Source organism: Hyperolius riggenbachi, chromosome 3 (assembly GCF_040937935.1).
Source record: "Hyperolius riggenbachi isolate aHypRig1 chromosome 3, aHypRig1.pri, whole genome shotgun sequence".
Taxonomy (NCBI): Eukaryota; Metazoa; Chordata; class Amphibia; order Anura; family Hyperoliidae; genus Hyperolius; species Hyperolius riggenbachi.
The window spans coordinates 44,562,036-44,584,792 of NC_090648.1; the positions used below are offsets into that span (position 1 = coordinate 44,562,036).

Consider the following 22,757-nt stretch of genomic DNA (forward strand, 5'->3'; position numbering starts at 1 on the left):
ATAGTCTGGCTGAGCGGTGTACACAGAGTGGCAGTACACACAATGCTATATAGTCTGGCTGAGCGGTGTACACAGAGTGGCAGTACACACAATGCTATAGAGTCTGGCTGAGCGGTGTACACAGAGTGGCAGTACACACAATGCTATGTAGTCTGGCTGAGCGGTGTACACAGAGTGGCAGTAAACACAATGCTATATATAGCGTGGCTGAGCGAGGTGCACAGTGGCAGTACACACAATGCTATATAGTCAGGCTGAGCCGTGTACACAGAGTGGCAGTACACACAATGCTATATAGTGTGGCTGAGCGAGCGGTGTACTACTATTCCCAGCAGACACAGAACAGTAAACACAATGCTATATAGTGTGGGTGAGCGAGCGGTGTACCACTATTCCCAGCAGACACAGAACAGTAAACAGAATGCTATATAGTGTGGCTGAACGAGCGGTGTACCACTATTCCCAGCAGACACAGAACAGTAAACAGAATGCTATATAGTGTGGCTGAGCGAGCGGTGTACCACTATTCCCAGCAGACACAGAACAGTGAACAGAATGCTATATAGTGTGGCTGAGCGAGCGGTGTACTACTATTCCCAGCAGACACAGAACAGTAAACAGAATGCTATATAGTGTGGCTGAGCGAGGTACACAGAGTGGCAGTAAACAGAATGCTATATAGTGTGGCTGAGCGAGCGGTGTACTACTGTTCCCAGCAGCGACACACAATGACTGGGGGGGACCCTGGCTAGCGTGGCTGGAGAGCGAACTACCCTGCCTGCCTACCCAAAGCTAAACCCACAGAGAAATGGCGGAGATATGACGTGGTTCGGGTATTTATTTACCCGAACCACGTGACCGTTCGGCCAATCAGAGCGCGTTCGGGCCCGAACCACGTGACCCGTTCGGCCAATCACAGCGCTAGCCGAACGTTCGGGGAACGTTCGGCCATGCGCTCTTAGTTCGGCCATGTGGCCGAACGGTTTGGCCGAGCACCGTCAGGTGTTCGGCCGAACTCGAACATCACCCGAACAGGGTGATGTTCTGCAGAACCCGAACAGTGGCGAACACTGTTCGCCCATCACTAGTGTACACCCCTTTTAAGTTTTATTGTATATTTGTCTTTGATGTTTTTGCAGTACTTCAATGAAATTTATATTTTTGTAGAAGGCTTATAACCTTTTTGACGTGCACTCCTCCTCCCACTTACCCATACCTACTTCTTGCATATTGATAGTGGAGGAGGCACCTCAATATTTTTCTTTTATTCTTTTTGGCCGGCACATTGTCCCATTTGGGTATATACCCGTGTGAATAGGGTTAATTTGGACACTGAGTCCTTGGGACAACTGCCTGACCATTGTTCTGGAGCGGTGTGGGTTCTGTGGCAGCGATGCTTCGCTGGGATGCTCTGGTCTCACGGGTCGAGAGGGATTGTTTGGGTACCCAGGGCGCCAGGGATGGTGAACAGCTGATTAATAGCGGTTTCCGCAAACTCACGAAACTCTATGAGAAAAAATCTAGAGTTTGGTGGAACATTCGATACAATAAACTTTATTTTAATGACCAATTTGCTCCATTGTGGCTTAGGTTTCAAGTGTTCCCCCACAGGAAAAACATTAGCGACGATTTCAAAAAGAGATGGGAAAAGAATTTTGAATCTTGCGCTGAAACCTGTCTTACACTTATGAATGAGCTCGATAGCGCTGATTTAGATTCTACGGAAAGCGAAATTGTACGCATTACCGAATCTCTTAAAGACCTCAGCTCGGATCCGCTATATAAGAAACGGAATTCTGAACTAGAGAGCCATATAAGCAAGTTCAATAAGGACTTAGTAATTGCTCGGGATCAAAAGGTCCTCAGGGACAGAACTGCGTATAGAATCGGCGCCGCTTATAGGTGGGGGACCAAGCGCCCTTTACCGGGGAGACCTAGGCCACAGGGAAAAAAGGATCCGGCCCGCCCTCCAGCGACCGAGGAATCCGATCCCTCCGTCGCTGGAACCAGCGGAACTGAGTCACAGAGTTCAGGCTCTGCCAGGAATAGTACAGGCCGGTATAACACACGGTCTAAATCCAAGGAGAGAAAGGAGAAAAAGAAAGGCAATCGACAGAGGGGTAGGAGGGGGCGCAGCCAGTCATGTTCCTCACCAGAGGAAGAAGATCCCATGGGATTGGCGGACTCCCGGGGGGCGAGTGGGGGTTGCGGAGCATCTACATCGTCCTCTGCTGTTCCTTTTTTAGGACAGAGTCACCTGGGGGTTTGAGTGTTGACATGTGTTCTGGTGAGGTCCCTGCCGGGAACCTGAATAGCCTACAAGTCATTAATCTTACTGGCACTTCTTTATCTGCACCAATGACCTCACTCCTGTCCAAGAGGTTAGGATTTTGCCCGACCCACAACATGGACACGTTTGGGGTGGTTACGGATCTTCAGGTTTTCGGCAGAAAGATCCTTCTACGGTCACTATTTAACGATAAAAACAAAGATACTGTGGCGCTCTCCCCGGGTGAGCTCTGGACAGAGGATGACTTAAGGGCATTAAGAATTTTGGAAAATTTGGAGTCTGATCCTGATAATCGTGATATACCGGATGCGGATGAAGCAGATGGAGCGACTTTCGCCCCGCCTGTCTTTCAGCCGCGCCTTGGTGACATGGGCCTGAGGAATCGATCGGTTAAGTTTCCCCCTTTCTCCCTCAACCCAAGTTTAAAAACATTTATGAAGGTGGTGGAAGATGACTTGTTGCGGATAAGAATCGATAAGTCATCGGGTTCTAACCTGGGGGAGCTGGAGATGGACGCACTAAACACCCTTAAGGAACAGAAAGAATGGGTGATCAAGCCCTCTGATAAAGGAGGGAATGTAGTTATCATGTTGAGTGCTGACTACAGAGATATGTGTATGGATTTACTCAGCAACCAACAATGTTATGAGAGGGTTTCCATGTCGAGGGCTGCCAGATGCCGGGATGACCTGTTCGCCATTATTGACGATGCGGTTCACCGGAATGTTATTAATGAGGATACAAGCCAATTTCTTAAAGTAATTAATCCTGTTACACCTACGTTTTATACCCTGCCTAAAGTGCATAAACGCATCAACAAACCCCCTGGACGCCCAATTGTGTCCGGTAGAGGGTCCCTAACTGAGAAAATCAGTATTTATCTGGATAGGCATTTACAGCCTCATGTGCAATCTTTACCCTCATATGTCAGAGACACTTCACATTTATTACAAATTTTAAATGGCTTGCAGGTCCCAGCCGGTACTTGTCTGGTGGCCCTCGACGTGGAGGCCCTCTACTCCAGTATCCCCCACGATCGAGGCATTCGAACTATCGGTACCTTTTTGAATGAGTTAAGCATTGTACATGCAGCGCACAATGGACTCTTACTATCTTTGCTGCAATTTCTTCTGTGCAACAATATTTTTGTGTTTGAAGGGGTCCACTACCTCCAGGTGCAGGGCACGGCGATGGGGACCACCTGTGCCCCGTCGTACGCTAACCTGTACTTGGGGGAGTGGGAGATCTTCTCCGACGAGTCCTTGTCGATGTACCTGTGCCACATTGTCACTTGGCACAGATACATCGACGATATCTTGCTATTTTGGACGGGTGGGCGAAGCTTGCTCACTGGATTCGTGCAATGTTTAAATGTCAATGAACGCAATTTGCGATTTACATCTCAGGTTGACGAGAGAACTATCCCCTTTCTCGACCTCTCAATCTCTCTAGATGCTGATGGTTATGTTTCAACCACCCTATATAGGAAAGAGACATCCACTAATTCCTTATTAAGAGCGGACAGCTTCCACCCCTCGCATACTGTCAGAGGGGTTCCCACTGGGCAGTATCTGAGGGTGCGCAGGAACTGTTCCGAAACAGCCACCTTCGAAAAGGAGGCAAGAGATTTACGCAGAAGATTCAGAGAAAGGGGGTACCCAGACGCCCACCTGAGACGCGCTTTTCAACGCGCAGCAAATGCTGATCGGGAAGCATTGATTGGAGGGCAACGACACTCCACACATGCACGGGATGATATACGTTTCTGCACGAGATACAGTGTCCAACATGGCTTGATTATGGACGTCCTCAGGCGCCATTGGTACATCTTAAGGAATGATCCTAAACTTGGTGCCCTGGTTCCGGAAGCCCCCAACTTTTCCTTTAGGAGAGCACCCTCATTGAAAGACATACTAGTCAACAGCCACTTTGCGGGGACAGGCGATGCCCCCAGACACTGCAGGGTCACGGGGACCTACAGATGTGGCGGCTGTACGGTCTGCCGCTACATGCAAGTAGGCAGAGTTGTGGAGCTACCGGATGGCAGGACATGGACTTTGTCCCATTTTGTTAACTGTGACACCATTTTGGTGGTCTACCTCTTGGTCTGTCCCTGCGGAGCTTTTTACGTGGGGAAGACCAAGAGGGAATTAAGGAGACGGATTAATGAGCATATATCTAAAATAAAAAGCAAAGATCCTGTGGTCCTGTCTCCGGTGGCTCGCCACTTCAAAACCGCCCATGCGGGTGTTTACCGTGACCTTAGGGTCATTGGTCTTGACCGTATCCATACCAATATCCGCGGTGGCAATTTTGATAGACTAGCTCTCCAACGAGAGGCACGGTGGATCTTCGAATTGAGGGCCACCGTTCCTCCTGGCTTAAATGATTCTCTGAGCTACGCCCCCTTTCTGCCATTATGATCGGCTGTTCTTGCTGTCCCTGGCGCCCTGGGTGGGCAGGCTCACCATTGATTTTAGGGTGGGCTGCATGAATGATCGTTTTCGATCCGGACATCCCGGAGCATATGTTCTCCCCGGTGTGGCTTTGCAGCCCAAACACACACTACGTGGCCATATAATCAGTGCAACAAAAAATTTTTTGCTTAAAATCATGTGGAAGTTTCATTTCACATGGCCTGGACCAGTACATAGTCTTTGGCCGTCATTTCAGCATTACTTTTCTTCCCCTCTAATTCTGACCACAGCTCCACCTTACCTAATGGATTGTTTGATCTTTGTTCTTGTTTTCATTGCTGAGGCTTCGCTTTCATGGCCGCTTTGCGTGCCCGCCCTGCTCTCCTACTATGCTTGGGGTCACATGTTGTGGTCCCTTGCGCGGTGGAGTGTGGGGGCGGATGTGCGCCGATTGGCCATGGGAGCGCATTAATAGGCAGTGTATGCTTGATGACGTGAACGTTGTTAAACACGCCCCCTCGAGAAAGCCGGAAGTGAGCCGGCGAAACATGTCGGGTCTGCACGGCGTGTTGGTGTAACCCACGTGGATCTTGCTTGTCCTCCACCACCCCAGCCTGCTCAGTCTGGACACCTCACTCCATACCGCGACAGGCCCCTTGGCTGCTTGGACCTCGGTGCGCCTCCTATTTCTACAGGTTGCAGCTCCTACATGGCAGCGCCGTTTGTGTGGATTACAAATTTCATCTTTTCATTCATCACATCAGCCTTGCAAGCGGCTACCCTGGAATGGGACTTCTGATGTCGGGCGAACCTACCTTCTACACGGATGTGGTAGAGTATACCCATACAGATTGCTATGCTGACTTGCTTCATGCTGTTCATGTAGCTTTTGCTGTTCCATTGACGTGCATGCTGCTTTGACTGCTGCTGCTGCTCTAAAGGAGACGTTACATTATGCAGTTGACATTCCGGTTTTCTCCTCGCTGCTAATGAATTACCATATGCATCAATACCCTTTGGCCATTGGGAAGTTCCTCATTGATCACATGGAATATGGTGATCGCCGGCATCGAACAATATCCCTGTGTGTATGGTGCATGACTGGTGGGGTGTGTTAGCATAGGACCAGCGTAATCTACCTCGTGGGTGTACACCCCTTTTAAGTTTTATTGTATATTTGTCTTTGATGTTTTTGCAGTACTTCAATGAAATTTATATTTTTGTAGAAGGCTTATAACCTTTTTGACGTGCACTCCTCCTCCCACTTACCCATACCTACTTCTTGCATAGTGCCCCAGTATAGCCAGAATAGTGCCCCAGTATAGTGCCCCATTATAGTCAGTATAGCCAGTATAGTGCCCCAGTATAGTGCCCCAGTATAGCCCCCCAGTATAGCTAGTATAGTGCCCCAGTATAGCCAGAATAGTGCCCTAGTATAGTGCCCCAGTATAGCCAGTATAGTGCCCCAGTATAGCCCCCCAGTATAGCTAGTATAGTGCCCCAGTATAGCCAGAATAGTGCCCCAGTATAGTGCCCCATTATAGTCAGTATAGCCAGTATAGTGCCCCAGTATAGTGCCCCAGTATAGCCCCCCAGTATAGCTAGTATAGTGCCCCAGTATAGCCAGAATAGTGCCCTAGTATAGTGCCCCAGTATAGTCAGTATAGCCAGTATAGTGCCCCAGTATAGCCCCCCAGTATAGCTAGTATAGTGCCCCAGTATAGCTAGTATAGTGCCCCAGTATAGCTAGTATAGTGCCCCAGTATAGTCAGTATAGTGCCCCAGTATAGCGCCCCAGTATAGCCCCCCAGTATAGCTAGTATAGTGCCCCAGTATAGCTAGTATAGTGCCCCAGTATAGCTAGTATAGTGCCCCAGTATAGCCAGTATAGTGCCCCAGTATAGTGCCCCAGTATAGCCCCCCAGTATAGCTAGTATAGTGCCCCAGTATAGCCAGAATAGTGCCCTAGTATAGTGCCCCAGTATAGTCAGTATAGCCAGTATAGTGCCCCAGTATAGCCCCCCAGTATAGCTAGTATAGTGCCCCAGTATAGCTAGTATAGTGCCCCAGTATAGCCAGTATAGTGCCCCAGTATAGTCAGTATAGCCAGTATAGCCCCCCAGTATAGCTAGTATAGTGCCCCAGTATAGCCAGAATAGTGCCCCAGTATAGCCAGTATAGTGCCCCAGTATAGCCAGTATAGTGCCCCAGTATAGCCAGTATAGTGCCCCAGTATAGCCAGTATAGTGCCCCAGTATAGCCAGTATAGTGCCCCAGTATAGTGCCCCAGTATAGCTAGTATAGTGCCCCAGAATAGTGCCCCAGTATAGCTAGTATAGTGCCCCAGAATAGTGCCCCAGTATAGTGCCCCCAGTATAGCTAGTATAGTGCCCCAGTATAGTGCCCCCAGTATAGCCAGTATAGTGCCCCAGAATAGTGCCCCAGTATAGTGCCCCCAGTATAGCCAGTATAGTGCCCTAGGATAGTCAGTATAGTGCCCCAGGATAGTTCCCCCCGCCCGTCCCCGCCGCTGTTATTACCTTAACAGCTGCCGCCCCTCCCCTCTCCGGCGCGTGTATATTTCAAGCAGCGTATCTCCGGCTGCTCTGTGTGATGCGGAAGGAGGCAGGGCAGCGGCTTCCTGTAACGGCGATATGTATCGCCGTTACTATGGAAACCGAGCCCTGCCTCCTGCGCATCACACACAGAGCAGCCGGGAGATACGCTGCTAGAATAAAAACATGCGCTGCTGGAGAGGGGAGAGCGGCCGCTGCTAAGGTAATAGCAGCGGCGGCCACGGGGACGTGCGGGAGGGGGGATAAAAGGACGGCACACCAGGCAACGTTCCACACTGGTTGAAAAACGCTGGCTTAGGGTATATGTATTATTTTAAAGTCACTTTACCCCCGCCCGTACGAATTTCTCCATCCCTTTTTCCATCCTTTATCTCCCAGGGACGGAGAAATCCGTACTTTCCGCGTTCCCGCCGCTGCCCGCGCTCCCGCTCGTAAACACGCCGCCCGCCGCTAGTAAACACGCTGCCGCCCGCTCGCCCGGAGATCAATGAACAGGAAAATCCATTCCCATTAGTTGATCTAAGCCCCGCAATGATCCGCTGCTCTCCGATGGGCAGCGCGATCATTGTGAAAAAAAACAAACACTCACAGCCTCCTACTACTTCCTGCGAGCGTCTGGAAGGACGCTCGCAGGTCGCAATAAACAAAAAGTTACTGTTGCCATCTTGTGGCCAAATAGTAAAACTACACCCTAAGCATTTTTTACATAGAAATAAATTAGTGTTACACAAAAAATTAACTCATTACCTCCCACACTCCCCTTTTTTTTTTTGTAATTAAAAAAAATTAAAAAATTTACAATTACCTTAGGGACTGAACTTTTTAAATATTTATGTCAAGAGGGTATAACACTGTTACTTTATAAACTACTTTATAAACTATGGGCTTGTAATTAGGGATGGACGCAAAACTGAAAAAAATGCACCTTTATTTCCAAATAAAATATTGGCGCCAAACATTGTGATAGGGACATAATTTAAACGGTTTTATAACCGGGACAAAAGGGCAAATAAATTTCATGGGTTTTAAGTACAGTAGCATGCATTATTTAAAAACTATAATGGCCGAAACTGAAAAAGAATCAATTTTTTTCCCACATTTTTCCTATTTTCTCATTAAAACACATTTAGAATAAAATAATTCTTGGCATAATGTCCCACTTAAAGAAAGCCTAATTGGTGGCGGAAAAAACAAGATATAGTTCATTTCATTGCGATAAGTAATGATAAAGTTATAGACGAATGAATGGAAGGAGCGCTGAAAGGTGAAAATTGCTCTGGTGCTCAGGGGGTAAAACCCCTCAGTGGTGAAGTGGTTAATGTGCAGCCCCTTTTTCCATGTGTATCATCCATGTACAGCAGCCCCTCTCCCATTCCATGTGCAGCCCCCTCTTCCATGTGTATCATCTGTGTACTGCAGCCCCTTCCATTCCATGTGCAGCCCCCTCCTCCATGTGTATCATCCATGTACAGCAACTCCTCCCATTCCATGTGCAGCCCACCTTTCATGTGTATCCATATACTGCAGCCCCTCTCTTTCTTGAACAGCTTGCATGGACATTAGCTTCCCTTTTTCCTGTGTTGCTCCCATTTGCAGCCTCCTCTTTCACATGTATCAACCTCTGTTTTCACAACCTGGTGCCCCCTTGGGCTGCAGCCGCCCAAGGCCCTGACCTTTCTAGCCTAACTAGAAATCTGGCTCTGCAGAACATGTAATGTTCATATTTGAACCGTGCAAACTAAATTGCGAATGTCTTTATATTGCAGTTAACCAAACGCCCACTAGGTGGAGCTGTTTACAAGCAGTTTTTTTCTTACATGGTTGATGTTGCCAATTTTGGAACAGGCTCCAGGTATTTATTTCCTTTTAACCAATACCAGCTGCCTGGCAGTCCCCTGAACATGTGTCTCTAGTATGTTTAGCCATAGACCATGAACAAGCATGCAGCAGATCAGGTACTTTGACTCAGCTGACTCTTCATGCGTCCTTTAAGCCACATAGCTCCATGGGGGTGCCATGGATAGGATTGGAAATACACCCATGAGAGCAGTTGTTGTATCTGTAGATCTAATCCGGAATTCAACTTTCATGGAGTCCCTCATTCTAATTTTGGGTTTAACCTCCCTAGCGGTATGGACAGAAATGTCCGTTCAAAAAAACATGCTGTGAACAGTATAAACATGCATACACATCAATACTCTCCTGCACTGTATACTAGACCCTTGCTTGACACATTTTGGCAAGTTACAGGAAAAAAAAAGTTTTAAAAATAAATGTTATCACTGTTTGCACAGAAATCCTGGGGAAATTGAACGCTGGGTAGGTTAAAGAGAGTCTGAAGCCAAATTAAAAAATGGCTTTTTAGCTTATATTCGCATATTTGCCCCTGCTAAAACGCCGCTATCCCGCGGCATAACGTGGGGTCTTTACCCCTCAAATCCCCCCTGCTATCTCCGGGGAGCGCTTCCGTGTGAGGCAGGGCTATGAGCTGCAGCCCTGCCTCACACACGTCTATCAGCAGCGGATCTCCGCTTCTCCCCCGCCCCTCTCAGTCTGCCTTCGCTGAGAGGGGCGGGGGAGAGGCGGAGATCCGCCGCTGACAGATGTGTGTGAGGCAGGGCTGCAGCTCATAGCTCTGCCTCACACGGAAGCGCACAGGGCAGCAAAATCCACAACCAAGAAAGTCGTAGATTTTGTAGGGGGGATTTGGGGGATAAAGACCCCTCATTATGCGGCGGGATAGCGGCGTTTTAGCAGGGGCAAACATGCCCCTGCTGAATATAAGCTAAAAAGACATTTTTAATATGGCTTCAGACTCGCTTTAAGGGCTGAAAAATGTCAGTTTTGAAGTCATAATTAGCATTACACTTACAGTGGGTTGCAAAAGTATTCAGCCCCCTTGAAGTTCTCCACATTTTGTCACATTACTGCCACAAACATGCATCAATCTTATTGGAATTCCACGTGAAAGACCAACACAAAGTGGTGTACATGTGAGAAGTGGAACGAAAATCATACATGATTCCAAACATTTTTTTTACAAATAAATAACTGCAAAGTGGTGTGTGCATAATTATTCGGCCCCCTTTGATCTGAGTGCAGTCAGTTGCCTATAGACATTGCCTGATGAGTGCTAATGACTAAATAGAGTGCACCTGTGTGTAATCTAATGTCAGTACAAATACAGCTGATCTGTGAGGGCCTCAGAGGTTGTCTAAGAGAATATTGGGAGCAACTACACCGTGAAGTCCAAAGAACACACAAGACAGGTCCAAGACAGGTCAGGGATCAAGTTATTGAGAAATTTAAAGCAGGCTTAGGCTACAAAAAGATTTCCAAAGCCTTGAACATCCCACGGAGCACTGTTCAAGCGATCATTCAGAAATGGAAGGAGTATGGCACAACTGTAAACCTACCAAGACAATGCTATCCACCTAAACTCACAGGCCAAACAAGGAGAGCGCTGATCAGAAATGCAGTCAAGAGGCTCATGGTGACTCTGCATGAGCTGCAGAGATCTCTCTGAACACACCATCCCCACTGTCAAATATGGTGGTGGCAGCATCATGCTCGGGGGGTGCATCTCTTCAGCAGGGACAGGGAAGCTGGTCAGAGTTGATGGGAAGATGGATGGAGCCAAATACAGGGCAAACTTGGAAGAAAATCTCTTGGAGACTGCAAAAGACTTAAGACTGGGGTGGAGGTTCACCTTCCAGCAGGACAATGACCCTAAACATAAAGCCAGGGCAACAATGGAATGGTTTAAAACAATACATATCTATGTGTTAGAATGGCCCAGTCAAAGTCCAGATCTAAATCCAATCGAGAATCTGTGGCAAGATCTGAAAACTGCTGTTCACAAATGCTGCCCATCTAATCTGACTGAGCTGGAGCTGTTTTGCAGAGAAGAATGGGCAAAGATTTCAGTCTCTAGATGTGCAAAGCTGGTAGAGACTTACCCTAAAAGACTGGCAGCTGTAATTGCAGAAAAAGGTGGTTCTACAAAGTATTGACTCAGGGGGCCGAATAATTGTGCACACCCCACTTTGCAGTTATTTATTTGTAAAAAAATGTTTGGAATGATGTATGATTTTCGATCCACTTTTCACATGTACACCACTTTGTATTGGTCTTTCACGTGGAATTCCAATAAAATTGATTCATGTTTCTGGCAGTAATGTGACAAAATGTGGAAAACTTCAACGGGGCCGAATACTTTTGCAACCCACTGTACATGCCTGCTTTTGATCAGCTCCCACACGGAGAAATGATGGTCTGTTTAACTTTTTCTGTTTAACTTTTTACCGCTCTCCAGTGGTAATGAGAGTTTGCACAGCCACACAGTGGTTATATTCCCGCTAATTAGTTATCAGGAGAACTGCGGCTGAAGAGCAACTTCCACAACTGGATAAAGCACTCATGTTTATAAAAAGACGTTGAAGTGATATTTTGTTGGTAGTTATTTAATCAAGCCATTGGTTTTTATTCAAAGCTGACACCTCTTTTTACAATATACTGTATATATATATTTTTTTTCAATTATCTCTTACCCCACAGCGGTTGCCACAGCATCCCTTCTTCCCTGCTGACAGAATCTGGATGGCCGGAATCAGGACCTACCAAAGAAACAGAAGACTGAGACAAGGGTATATTTCAGGGCTCATTTACACTATAGCGAATCCGCATGCAGGCACTGCATGCGGATTCGCATAGGCAATACAAGTGGATGGGATTGTTTCCACTTGTGCGTCGTGTGGGTGCGTTTTGGTGTGTGGGGGAAATCTGCACGGCAGAGCCGTCAGATTTCACGTGCGGCTGGAATGCGGGCGAATCGCCCGCAATGCTTTTAATAGGGAAATCGCATGCGGCTTTGTCATGCAGTTTTCCTCGCGATTTCGCGTGCGATTTCGCATGTACTGCTATGACAATTTACACAGGCAGTGACATGGTTAAATTCGCCTGCTTCTTAGCCATGCAAAATCGCATGCGGAATTGCGGGGAAAACAGCATGCGGAAACGCATCCGCATGCGCAGCTGCTATGGGGCCCAGTGGGTACTTGATGTTTTCACTATTGACTTTCCTGTATTCCTCCACCCTCTGACTGTGTGTAGATGAGAATGAAAATTGGCCACATATCCTTAGGTAAAGAGCAGGTGGCATTGCTCTAGAATGCTTATATCTGATGGCGCCATGAAAGCTATGCTATGGGGCCCCATGATCTCTAACTATGCCACTGATTGTATGTGTAGTATGGATAATAAATAAGAGTCTCATATTTTTATTTTCAATTATATAGCTTTTTTTAAAAACTTTGCATCATTCTCTAATATTGGCAGTTTACACACTCCACTCCACATTTTCAACTATAAAACAGAGCAGAGCTAATGACCCTTTCAACTTCCCTGCAGTGAAACCTTATCTGAAGTTGTATTTCACTGTTTATTTGAAATATAAAGGTGGCCATACACTGGTCGATTTGCCATCAGATTCGACCAACAGATAGATCCCTCTCTGATCGAATCTGATCAGAGAGGGATCGTATGGCTACCTTTACAGCAAACAGATTGTGAACCGATTTCAGCCTGAAACCGTTCACAATCTGTTGTGGTGGTGGTGGTGCTGCCGCCGCTCCCCCCCCCCCCCCCCCCCCCCCGCCGCATACATTACCTGCTCCGCCGGCGCGACTCCAGTCCCCCGGTCACCGCTGCTCTGTCTGTGCTCTGGTCTCCAGGTCCGGCATGCCTCACTTCTTCTAGCCCGGCAGGAAGTTTAAACAGTAGAGGGCGCTCCTTCCTGCCGGGCTAGAAGAAGTGAGGCATGCCGGACCTGGAGACCAGAGCGCAGACAGAGCAGCGGTGACCGGGGGACTGGAGTCGCGCCGGCGGAGCAGGTAATGTATGCGGGCTCTATTGCGTCAGTCGTCGGGTACTCGAACGCCGCTAGGAATGCGCTCTTTACCCGCGGGCGATCGACGGTTATTTTCCGCACGAAACGATCGACGGGATCAGACGAAATGGATCGAAATTCGGCGTGTAGCGTGAACGATTGGCAGCAGATTCGATCCCAGTGATCGAATCTGCTGTCGAAACGGGCGCAAATCGGGCCAGTGTATGGCCTGCTTAAAGAGACTCCGTAACAAAAATTTCATTTCTTCCATCCTACACGTTCCAAAATCTATTCTAATGTGTTCTGGCTTACTGCAGCACGTTCTACTATCACCATCTCTGTAATAAATCAACTTATCTCTCTCCTGTCAGACTTGTCGGCCTGTGTCTGGAAGGCTGCCAAGTTCTTCAGTGTTGTGGTTCTGTGATGCATCTCCTCCCTCTAGGCCCCTCTATGCACACTGCCTGTGTGTTATTTAGATTAGAGCAGCTTCTCTCTTCTCTCTTATCTTTTGCAAGCTGAATAAATCCTCCACTGAGCTGGCTGGGCTTTCACATACTGAAGAATTACATACAGGCACAGCTGTCTGCACTCTGCAGGAAGAAACAGCCTGACACTTCAGTGGAAGATAGCTGCAGGGAGAAGGAAACACACAAATGATCTCTTGAGATTAAAAAGGAATGTTGTATACAGCCTTCTTGTGTATGGATGTATTTTCTATGTGTGGACATACTGTACATCAACCTACTTCCTGTTTTGGTGGCCATTTTGTTTGTTTATAAACAAACTTTTAAAAACTGTTTTTAACCACTTTTAATGTGGCGGGGAGCAGCAAAATTGTGACAGAGGGTAATAGGAGACAGCCTCGGACAGGCCCACCGAACCACCGATGATCCCATCGGTGGGCCCCGGCCGTCCCGCCTCCTGGGGGCCCCAGTGCTAAAAAGGAGGGGGGCTAAGCGCAGGAAGGGGGGACATTGTGCACAGATCGGCGGGGAGGGGCGGAAGCCTCCCCCCCCCTCCCTCACCTAGGGGCCCCCCTTCCGCGCTCCCCCCCCTCTCCAGAATTGCAGCCAGCGGGGAAGAATCACTTAACGGCATGAGTTACGGAGATGAGATCCGTAGCTCTGCGTGCCGCTGGCTGGTCTGCTCTGGTTCCTGAACTGACTGTCCAATCACGCTCTCGCAGGAAGTACTGCGAGAGCGTGATTGGACAGTCAGTTCAGGAAGCAGAGAGCAGACCAGCCAGCGGCACGCAGAGCTACGGATCTCATCTCCGTCATGCTGGTAAGTGATTATTTGCCGCTGGCTGCAATTCTGGAGGGGGGGCCCCTAGGTGAGGGAGGGGGGTTTCTGGTCACTGCTGCCCACATTACGATTTTCTGGTCACTGCTGCCCACATTACGATTTTCAGGTGTCTGCTGCCCACATTGCGATTTTCAGGTGTCTGCTGCCCACATTGCGATTTTCAGGTGCCTGCTGCCCACATTGCGATTTTCTGGTGTCTGCTGCCCACATTACGATTTTCTGGTCACTGCTGCCTACATTGCGATTTTCTGGTGTCTGCTGCCCACATTACGATTTTCTGGTCACTGCTGCCCACATTACGATTTTCAGGTGTCTGCTGCCCACATTACGATTTTCAGGTGTCTGCTGCCCACATTGCGATTTTCAGGTGCCTGCTGCCCACATTGCGATTTTCTGGTCACTGCTGCCTACATTGCGATTTTCTGGTGTCTGCTGCCCACATTACGATTTTCTGGTCACTGCTGCCCACATTACGATTTTCAGGTGTCTGCTGCCCACATTACGATTTTCAGGTGTTTGCTGCCCACAATACGATTTTCAGGTGTCTGCTGCCCACAATACGATTTTCAGGTGACTGCTGCCCACATTACGATTTTCAGGTGTTTGCTGCCCACATTACGATTTTTAGGTGTCTGCTGCCCACATTACGATTTTCAGGTGTTTGCTGCCCACATTACGATTTTCTGGTCACTGCTGCCCACATTACGCTTTTCTGGTGACTGCTGCCCACATTGCGATTTTCTGGTCACTGCTGCCTACATTGCGATTTTCTGGTGTCTGCTGCCCACATTACGCTTTTCTGGTGACTGCTGCCCACATTACGATTTTCTGGTCACTGCTGCCTACATTACGCTTTTCTGGTGACTGCTGCCCACATTACGATTTTCAGGTGTCTGCTGCCCACATTACGCTTTTCTGGTGACTGCTGCCCACATTACGATTTTCTGGTCACTGCTGCCTACATTACGCTTTTCTGGTGACTGCTGCCCACATTACGATTTTCTGGTCACTGCTGCCTACATTGCGATTTTCTGGTGTCTGCTGCCCACATTACGATTTTCAGGTGTCTGCTGCCCACATTACGCTTTTCTGGTGACTGCTGCCCACATTACGATTTTCTGGTCACTGCTGCCTACATTACGCTTTTCTGGTGACTGCTGCCCACATTACGATTTTCTGGTCACTGCTGCCCACATTACGATTTTCAGGTGTCTGCTGCCCACATTACGATTTTCAGGTGTTTGCTGCCCACAATACGATTTTCAGGTGACTGCTGCCCACATTACGATTTTCAGGTGTTTGCTGCCCACATTACGATTTTTAGGTGTCTGCTGCCCACATTACGATTTTCAGGTGTTTGCTGCCCACATTACGATTTTCTGGTCACTGCTGCCCACATTACGCTTTTCTGGTGACTGCTGCCCACATTGCGATTTTCTGGTCACTGCTGCCTACATTGCGATTTTCTGGTGTCTGCTGCCCACATTACGATTTTCTGGTGTCTGCTGCCCACATTACGATTTTCAGGTGTCTGCTGCCCACATTACGCTTTTCTGGTGACTGCTGCCCACATTACGATTTTCTGGTCACTGCTGCCTACATTACGCTTTTCTGGTGACTGCTGCCCACATTACGATTTTCTGGTCACTGCTGCCTACATTGCGATTTTCTGGTGTCTGCTGCCCACATTACGATTTTCAGGTGTCTGCTGCCCACATTACGCTTTTCTGGTGACTGCTGCCCACATTGCGATTTTCAGGTGTCTGCTGCCCACATTACGATTTTCTGGTGTCTGCTGCCCACAGTACGATTTTCTGGTCACTGCTGCCCACATTGCGATTTTCAGGTGTCTGCTGCCCACATTACGATTTTCTGGTCACTGCTGCCCACTTTTGGGGGGGGTATCTGGCACCAACCTGATTGCATTTTGGGGGGTATCTGCCGCCAATCTGATTGCATTTTGTGGGGGTATCAGCCGCCAACCTGATTGCATTTTGTCGGAAAATCTGCTGCGATTTGACTACTTGATGAATTATCATGAGGCATGTAACTACTTGAATATTTTATCTAAAATGTATCTGGTCGGACCTAATCTCTGTGAATAACACCGCTACTTATGTTGTGTTTTTTTTTTTTTTTTTTTTTAAGTCTGCCCATGACTCATCGTGACCACGCCGATGTTCCAGTGCGTGGTGACACCCATTTACTTTCGCTGCGCCGCATGTGGACATATCCCTATTGGAGACTGTCCTCAGAAGTGCTCACAATCTTTTCCATACCATAAACTCATGCAAAATTTCTAGAGTACATGTGTATGTGAGCCCAAAATGGGGGGGGGGGGGGGGTGGCGAGGAGGAGGGGATCGGGGGGGGGGGGGCCCCAGGCTGAAACTTCCTTGGTGGGCCCTTAGTGTCCCAGTCCGACCCTGATAGGAGATGTCCCCTAACGCACTGGTATGTTTACTTTTGTGCGATTTTAACAATACAGATTCTCTTTAAGGGCCTATTTCCACTACACGCAGATTGGATGCAGAATGGATGCAGAAAAACGGACTCCAATGAAAGCCTATGGGCCCGTTTCCACTAAATGTGATTTTTCTGAATGCAGATTTTCCCATAGGCATTTATTGGAGTCAGTTTTTCTGCATCCATTCTGCATTCAATCTGCGTGTAGTGGAAATAGGCCCTTAGTGCTTCAGAAAACAGCAATGCTCTCTGACTAAATTAGTTGGAGAGCTCAGAGAAGCTCTTTTGCATAGAGAACAAGTAAAGGTTTTTTTTTTAACTCTTCCTGTACTGGAAACAATATGAGACTCACATCTGCGCTGCTAATGTTTTACTTCTTAGCTGTACTACACATACAATTCATTATATCAGACGTGTATTTTCACTTCAGATTCCCTTTGAAACACCCTCATCCCATCATGGCTGGACTATTGCATTGCCCTCTGAGCAAGGCTTCCAAATAAAGACCTACACTGCCTGTGGCTGGTACAGAATGCTGCCGCAAGACTGTTAACAAGCCCACCCCACCATTGCCACATAACACCAATGCTGCGCTCACTACACTGGCTACCCATAAAGTGGAGAATGGTCTTCATGACATGCTACCATTCAAATCCCTACACAACCTAGGCCCTGGATACCTGAAGGATTTGTTGCAACTGTGTCACTTCCACAGCCTCAGATCAAGAGGATCCAATAACTTGACCAGCCCCATAGTCCAACTAAAGACCTTTGGAGCCAGAGCTTTCTGTCGTGCTACCCCTACCCTTTGGAACACCTTGCCACACCCAATAAAGACAGCTCCAACCCTGGACATGTTTAAATCAAAACTGAAATGCCATCTGTTCAGTCTGGCATTCATGATCACATCACATTTCCCCTGTAATACATCTCTATATGTGACAAGCTGATGCACTTTGGGTCCTATGGGAGAAAAATGTTTTGTTATAAAACACAGTCCATTCTGTTAACTGTTGCAAGAAGCAGTGGCAAACCTTATTCCAGCATCATTACTGTGTTTTTATGTGCATATGGAACAGGCATTCTGCTGTGTTTTTTTAAGGTGCGAATACATGCACAATTACTGACCCAGCAGGGATTGGGGCTCAGGCCCTCGTGCCAAAGTCTGGGGCCGAGTGCTGTACAGACGGTGGAGCAGGGAGGAGGGATGATAGTGCGGCCAATGATGGTACGGGAGGAATAAGGAGAGAGCAATACGCGCAGCCTGCACGGACCATACTTGCACATGTGCAGGATGGTTGTGCTGTACATGGACAGAAGCACAGCGGCAAGGCAAGACAAATAACATTTATATCACGCCTTTCTCCTGGCGGACTCAAAGCACCAGAGCTGCGGCCACTAGGGCATGCTCTATAAGCGGTAGCAGTGTTAGGGAGTCTTGCCCAAGGTCTCCTACTAAAGAGGAAGAGATAGCTGCTTCCTGTCGCTGTTTAACAATGATCCTATGGCCGCCTCCAACTGAGGCGACATCCACTGGCCTTCCTCTGTGAGCTTAAAGGAAAACTTAAGTCAGAAAAAAAAATGACATTTACTCACCCGGGGCATCCCACAGCCCCCCGAAGCTGGATGGTGCCCTCGCAGCCCCGCTCCGATCGTCCTGTCCCCGCCGGGGGCTACTTCCGGGTTCGGCTGATTTTCCGCGTTCCCAGCCGCTATATCACCCCTCTATGCTGCTATATATATAGCTTCCCTTCCAGGCGGAGCCTGGAAGGGAAGCGACCAGCAGCAGGAGGAGACGTCCCCTGATCGTTTTAAACCTAAATGCGCTTTTTATACTTGTGTTTGTGAGTACAATTCTCGTTTTATATAAATAAAACTGTGGGTTTTACACTATCAGAAGCCTTTCAGTTTTAGATGTGTGCCTGATATCGTGCTATAAGAAGGTGGATTATACCTGCAAGGATTGTGGCTGAGACTGCACACCCATTAAATGAGGACAGCTGTCTGTGAGTGTGGGCAGCAGCAGCAAAGGGTGAGCAGGAGATCAATAGATATGTTGCTATGAAAACTAGCTGTATTACAAACATACTTGCACTATGATATTTTTCTATTGGTTTGTTTGAGATTGGATATGATCTGATCGTTGGGAGGAGGTCGGTTAAACCAGTGCAGTTGCTGTCTGTAGGGCTGGGCAGCCTTACAATAAGGTGAGCGTGCCAATTGTTGGCTGATGGTCACTCACATAGAGGTGAATCCGCAATAGAAGTCGCACAATCGGGCCCCATAGGGTGAAGGTCCCTGTGTTCTGATACATACAGGATTGCACTATGAATTTCTTCTTCTTCTTGTTTTTCTCTTCATACATGTGAAATCTCCACCACGGATAAAAAATCTGGAGTGTCTGGACATTGGACGCTGAACAGCAAAGCAATTGCTCATAAGGACTGTCCGAACAGGTTTTGGACGCTGGGAGGGGGTAGCGCACTCCGTTTTATTACTGGAGCCGATGATCTCGCGGGCAGGACAACGCCTCCATCATCGGGCCAATCACTGCACTCACTGCTACTCATCGAATGCAGTGATTGGTCCAATAACGGAGCTATAGTCCTGCCTGCGAGACCATCGGCTCCAGTAATAACACAAGTTGCCGTACTTCTTCCCTATAGGCTGAAGCTCGAGGACAGCAGCATGGAGCTGGGGGAAATAAGAGGATGCAGGAGACATTGGAGGACTTGGGGTACATGGGGGACAGCGCAGCATGGAACTGGGGATAAGAGGAGGATGCAGGGGACAGCAGAGGACATAGAGGGACACAGGAGGACAAGGGATAGAGGAGGACATGGGGATGGGGGGACACCAGGGGACACTACAGGTACAAGGGGGGGCACTATGGGTATAAGGGGGACACCAGGGGACATTACAGGTACAAGGGGGACACTACAGGTACAAGGGGGACACCAGGGGACATTACAGGTACAAAGGGGACACTACAGGTACAAGGGGGACACCAGGGGACACTGCGGGTACAAGGGGGACACAGGCACACAAGAGGTGGATGTAGCAGGAGAAGAGGCAGCACAGTGGGAAAGGCTCCCATGAAAATAAGCCCTAGCACATCTTTTGGAGCAAAAATGAATATAAGAAAACATAGGGAAACACGGGTATAAGTAGAGAGAGACCTTAAAGAGGATGAAGGTTGTACATTACTAAGAGCCCTTAGTATAAAGTGCCTTAACCGAACCCCCACCCCACCTATTGCCTAAACTTAACCCCCACCCCACCTAATGCCTAAACCTAACCTATCCTCCTAATGCCTAAACCTAATCCATCCTACTCCTAATGCCTAAACCAAACCCCCACCTCACCTAATGCCTAAACCAAACCCCCACCTCACCTAATGCCTAAACCAAACCCCCACCTCACCTAATGCCTTAACCAAACCCCCACCTCACCTAATGCCTAAACCAAACCCCCACCCCACCTAATGCCTAAACCTAACCCATCCTCCTAATGCCTAAACGTAACCCATCCTCCTAATGCCTAAACCTAACCCATCCTCCTAATGCCTAAACCTAACCCATCCTCCTAATGCCTAAACCTAACCCATCCTCCTAATGCCTAAACCTTACCTAACCCATCCTCCTAATGCCTAAACCTTACCTAACCCATCCTCCTAATGCCTAAACCTAACCCATTCTCCTAATGCCTTAACCTAAGCCATCTTCCTAATGCCTAAACGTTACCTAACCCATCCTCCTAATGCCTAAACCTAACCCATCCTCCTAATGCCTAAACCTAACCCATCCTCCTAATGCCTAAACCTAACCCATCCTCCTAATGCCTAAACCTAACCCATCCTCCTAATGCCTAAAATGAAGTAATTTTATGTGAGGGGCAAATGCCCCAACATGCCCCACCTGCAGAGTGCAGACTAGTGATGATCATTAACCAGCTAATTACGATTATGCAAAATTTCACGTAAAGTTTCCCAATCACGCCCCTACGTAATTAAGATTTTTATATTTAATTTATTTTGTGTCATCCATTCCCATTCTTAATTTTGCACAATGTTTGTGTAATTTCCTGCCAACTTTGGTGGTTAATAGCAGAGCCCCCAAGCATGCTACTGTCACCAAAGTTACAGTGGGGACGAGACAAAAATAAAAAACTTTCCAAAAAGACTGTAGTTTTTGAGAAAATCGATTTTTAAAATGCAAAGGAACAAAAGGTTTTTAAACTGTTATTTTTCAAAAAACATTTGTCCTTCGCATTTTTTTAAAATCAATTTTCTCAAAAACTACGTGGTCTTTTTGAAAAAAATGTTTTTGAATTGTATCCACTATTCTCCTTAACAATGACAATACCATGTATGAGGGCTGTGCTATTAACTGCTAAAGTCGGCATGAAATTACGAGAAAAATGACCTAAAAATTTGAAATAATGTTTTTACAGATGAAATTATTTACGATTTTGTGAATTTAGAAGCAAAATTACGACTGTGCAAAATTGTTGCTCATCACTCCTGCAGACCCCCCTGATAGATATATGGGCGGTCTTACCATGACGCCACCTCCTATGATCCCCAGAAACATGGTGACCTCCGTCGTCAGCATGAGCCCTGCGTTTTGCGAAGGCTCCACGCTCCATCCCGGGAAATACAAGATGGCGTTACACGCCATACAGATGACGGCGAAGGGGATCAGGCTGCCCCCGATACACTTGGCACATTTCCCTGTGCACATGGTGAGGCTGGACTGGCAGATGTCAGGTGAACAGGTGCTGGGATTACAGTGCTGAGGCTTTTATCCCTCCGGTCAGACTCTGGAATCGCAGTCACAAGACAGGTCCCGGCGGTGCATATACTGCGGTCACGGGACTGGAGTTTGGACTGGTTAACTCTCTCGCTGAGATAGAGGAGAATCTTCCCGATGTAGGAACTGATACCGCGTCACATGACAGCATCATATAATGCACAGCCCGATGACAGCATTCCCAGCTCCTCTAAAATGACACGCCAACAAGATCGAATTAAAGGAATGCAAATAAGACTATTGTAAATGAGAAATGCGATTCTAGGCAAATATTCTATTTAAAGGAAAGGTCTTTACCATATCCATTAGAAGGGAACTTCAGGCAACAAACCATACATAGATATATGGCCTGGACGTCCAGGATACAGTGGCTTGCAAAAGTATTCGGCCCCCTTGAAGGTTTCCACATTTTGTCACATTACTGCCACAAACCTGAATCAATTTTATTGGAATTCCACGTGAAAGACCAATACAAAGTGGTGTACATGTGAGAAGTGGAACGAAAATCATACATGATTCCAAACATTTTTTACAAATAAATAACTGCTAAGTGGGGTGTGCGTAATTATTCAGCCCCCTTTGGTCTGAGTGCAGTCAGTTGCCCATAGACATTGCCTGATGAGTGCTAATGACTAAATAGAGTGCACCTGTGTGTAATCTAATGCCAGTACAAATACAACTGCTCTGTGAGGGCCTCAGAGGTTGTCTAAGAGAATATTGGGAGCAACAACACCATAAAGTCCAAAGAACACACCAGACAGGTCAGGGATAAAGTTATTGAGAAATTTAAAGCAGGCTTAGGCTACAAAAAGATTTCCAAAGCCCTGAACATCCCACAGAGCACTGTTCAAGCGATCATTCAGAAATAGAAGGAGTATGGCACAACTGTAAACCTACCGTCCACCTAAACTCACAGGCCGAACAAGGAGAGCACTGATCAGAAATGCAGTCAAGAGGTCCATGGTGACTCTGGACGAGCTGCAGAGATCTACAGCTCAGGTGG

At 47.6% G+C, this 22,757-nt stretch overlaps 1 protein-coding gene across 1 annotated transcript in view; it reads right to left on the bottom strand.

Annotated features, from left to right (window-relative positions):
• Positions 1 to 21,685, bottom strand: part of LOC137562577 (transmembrane 4 L6 family member 5-like) — a 58,184-nt gene extending 36,499 nt beyond the window's left edge. Inside the window, exons 1-2 of the mRNA XM_068274064.1 lie at positions 21,503 to 21,685; positions 11,834 to 11,899 (exon numbers count right to left, since the gene is read on the bottom strand). Coding sequence (XP_068130165.1) covers positions 11,834 to 11,899; positions 21,503 to 21,685 — 249 coding nt within the window. The remainder of the gene's footprint in view (positions 1 to 11,833; positions 11,900 to 21,502) is intronic.
• Between the last annotated feature and the right edge of the window lie 1,072 nt (positions 21,686 to 22,757).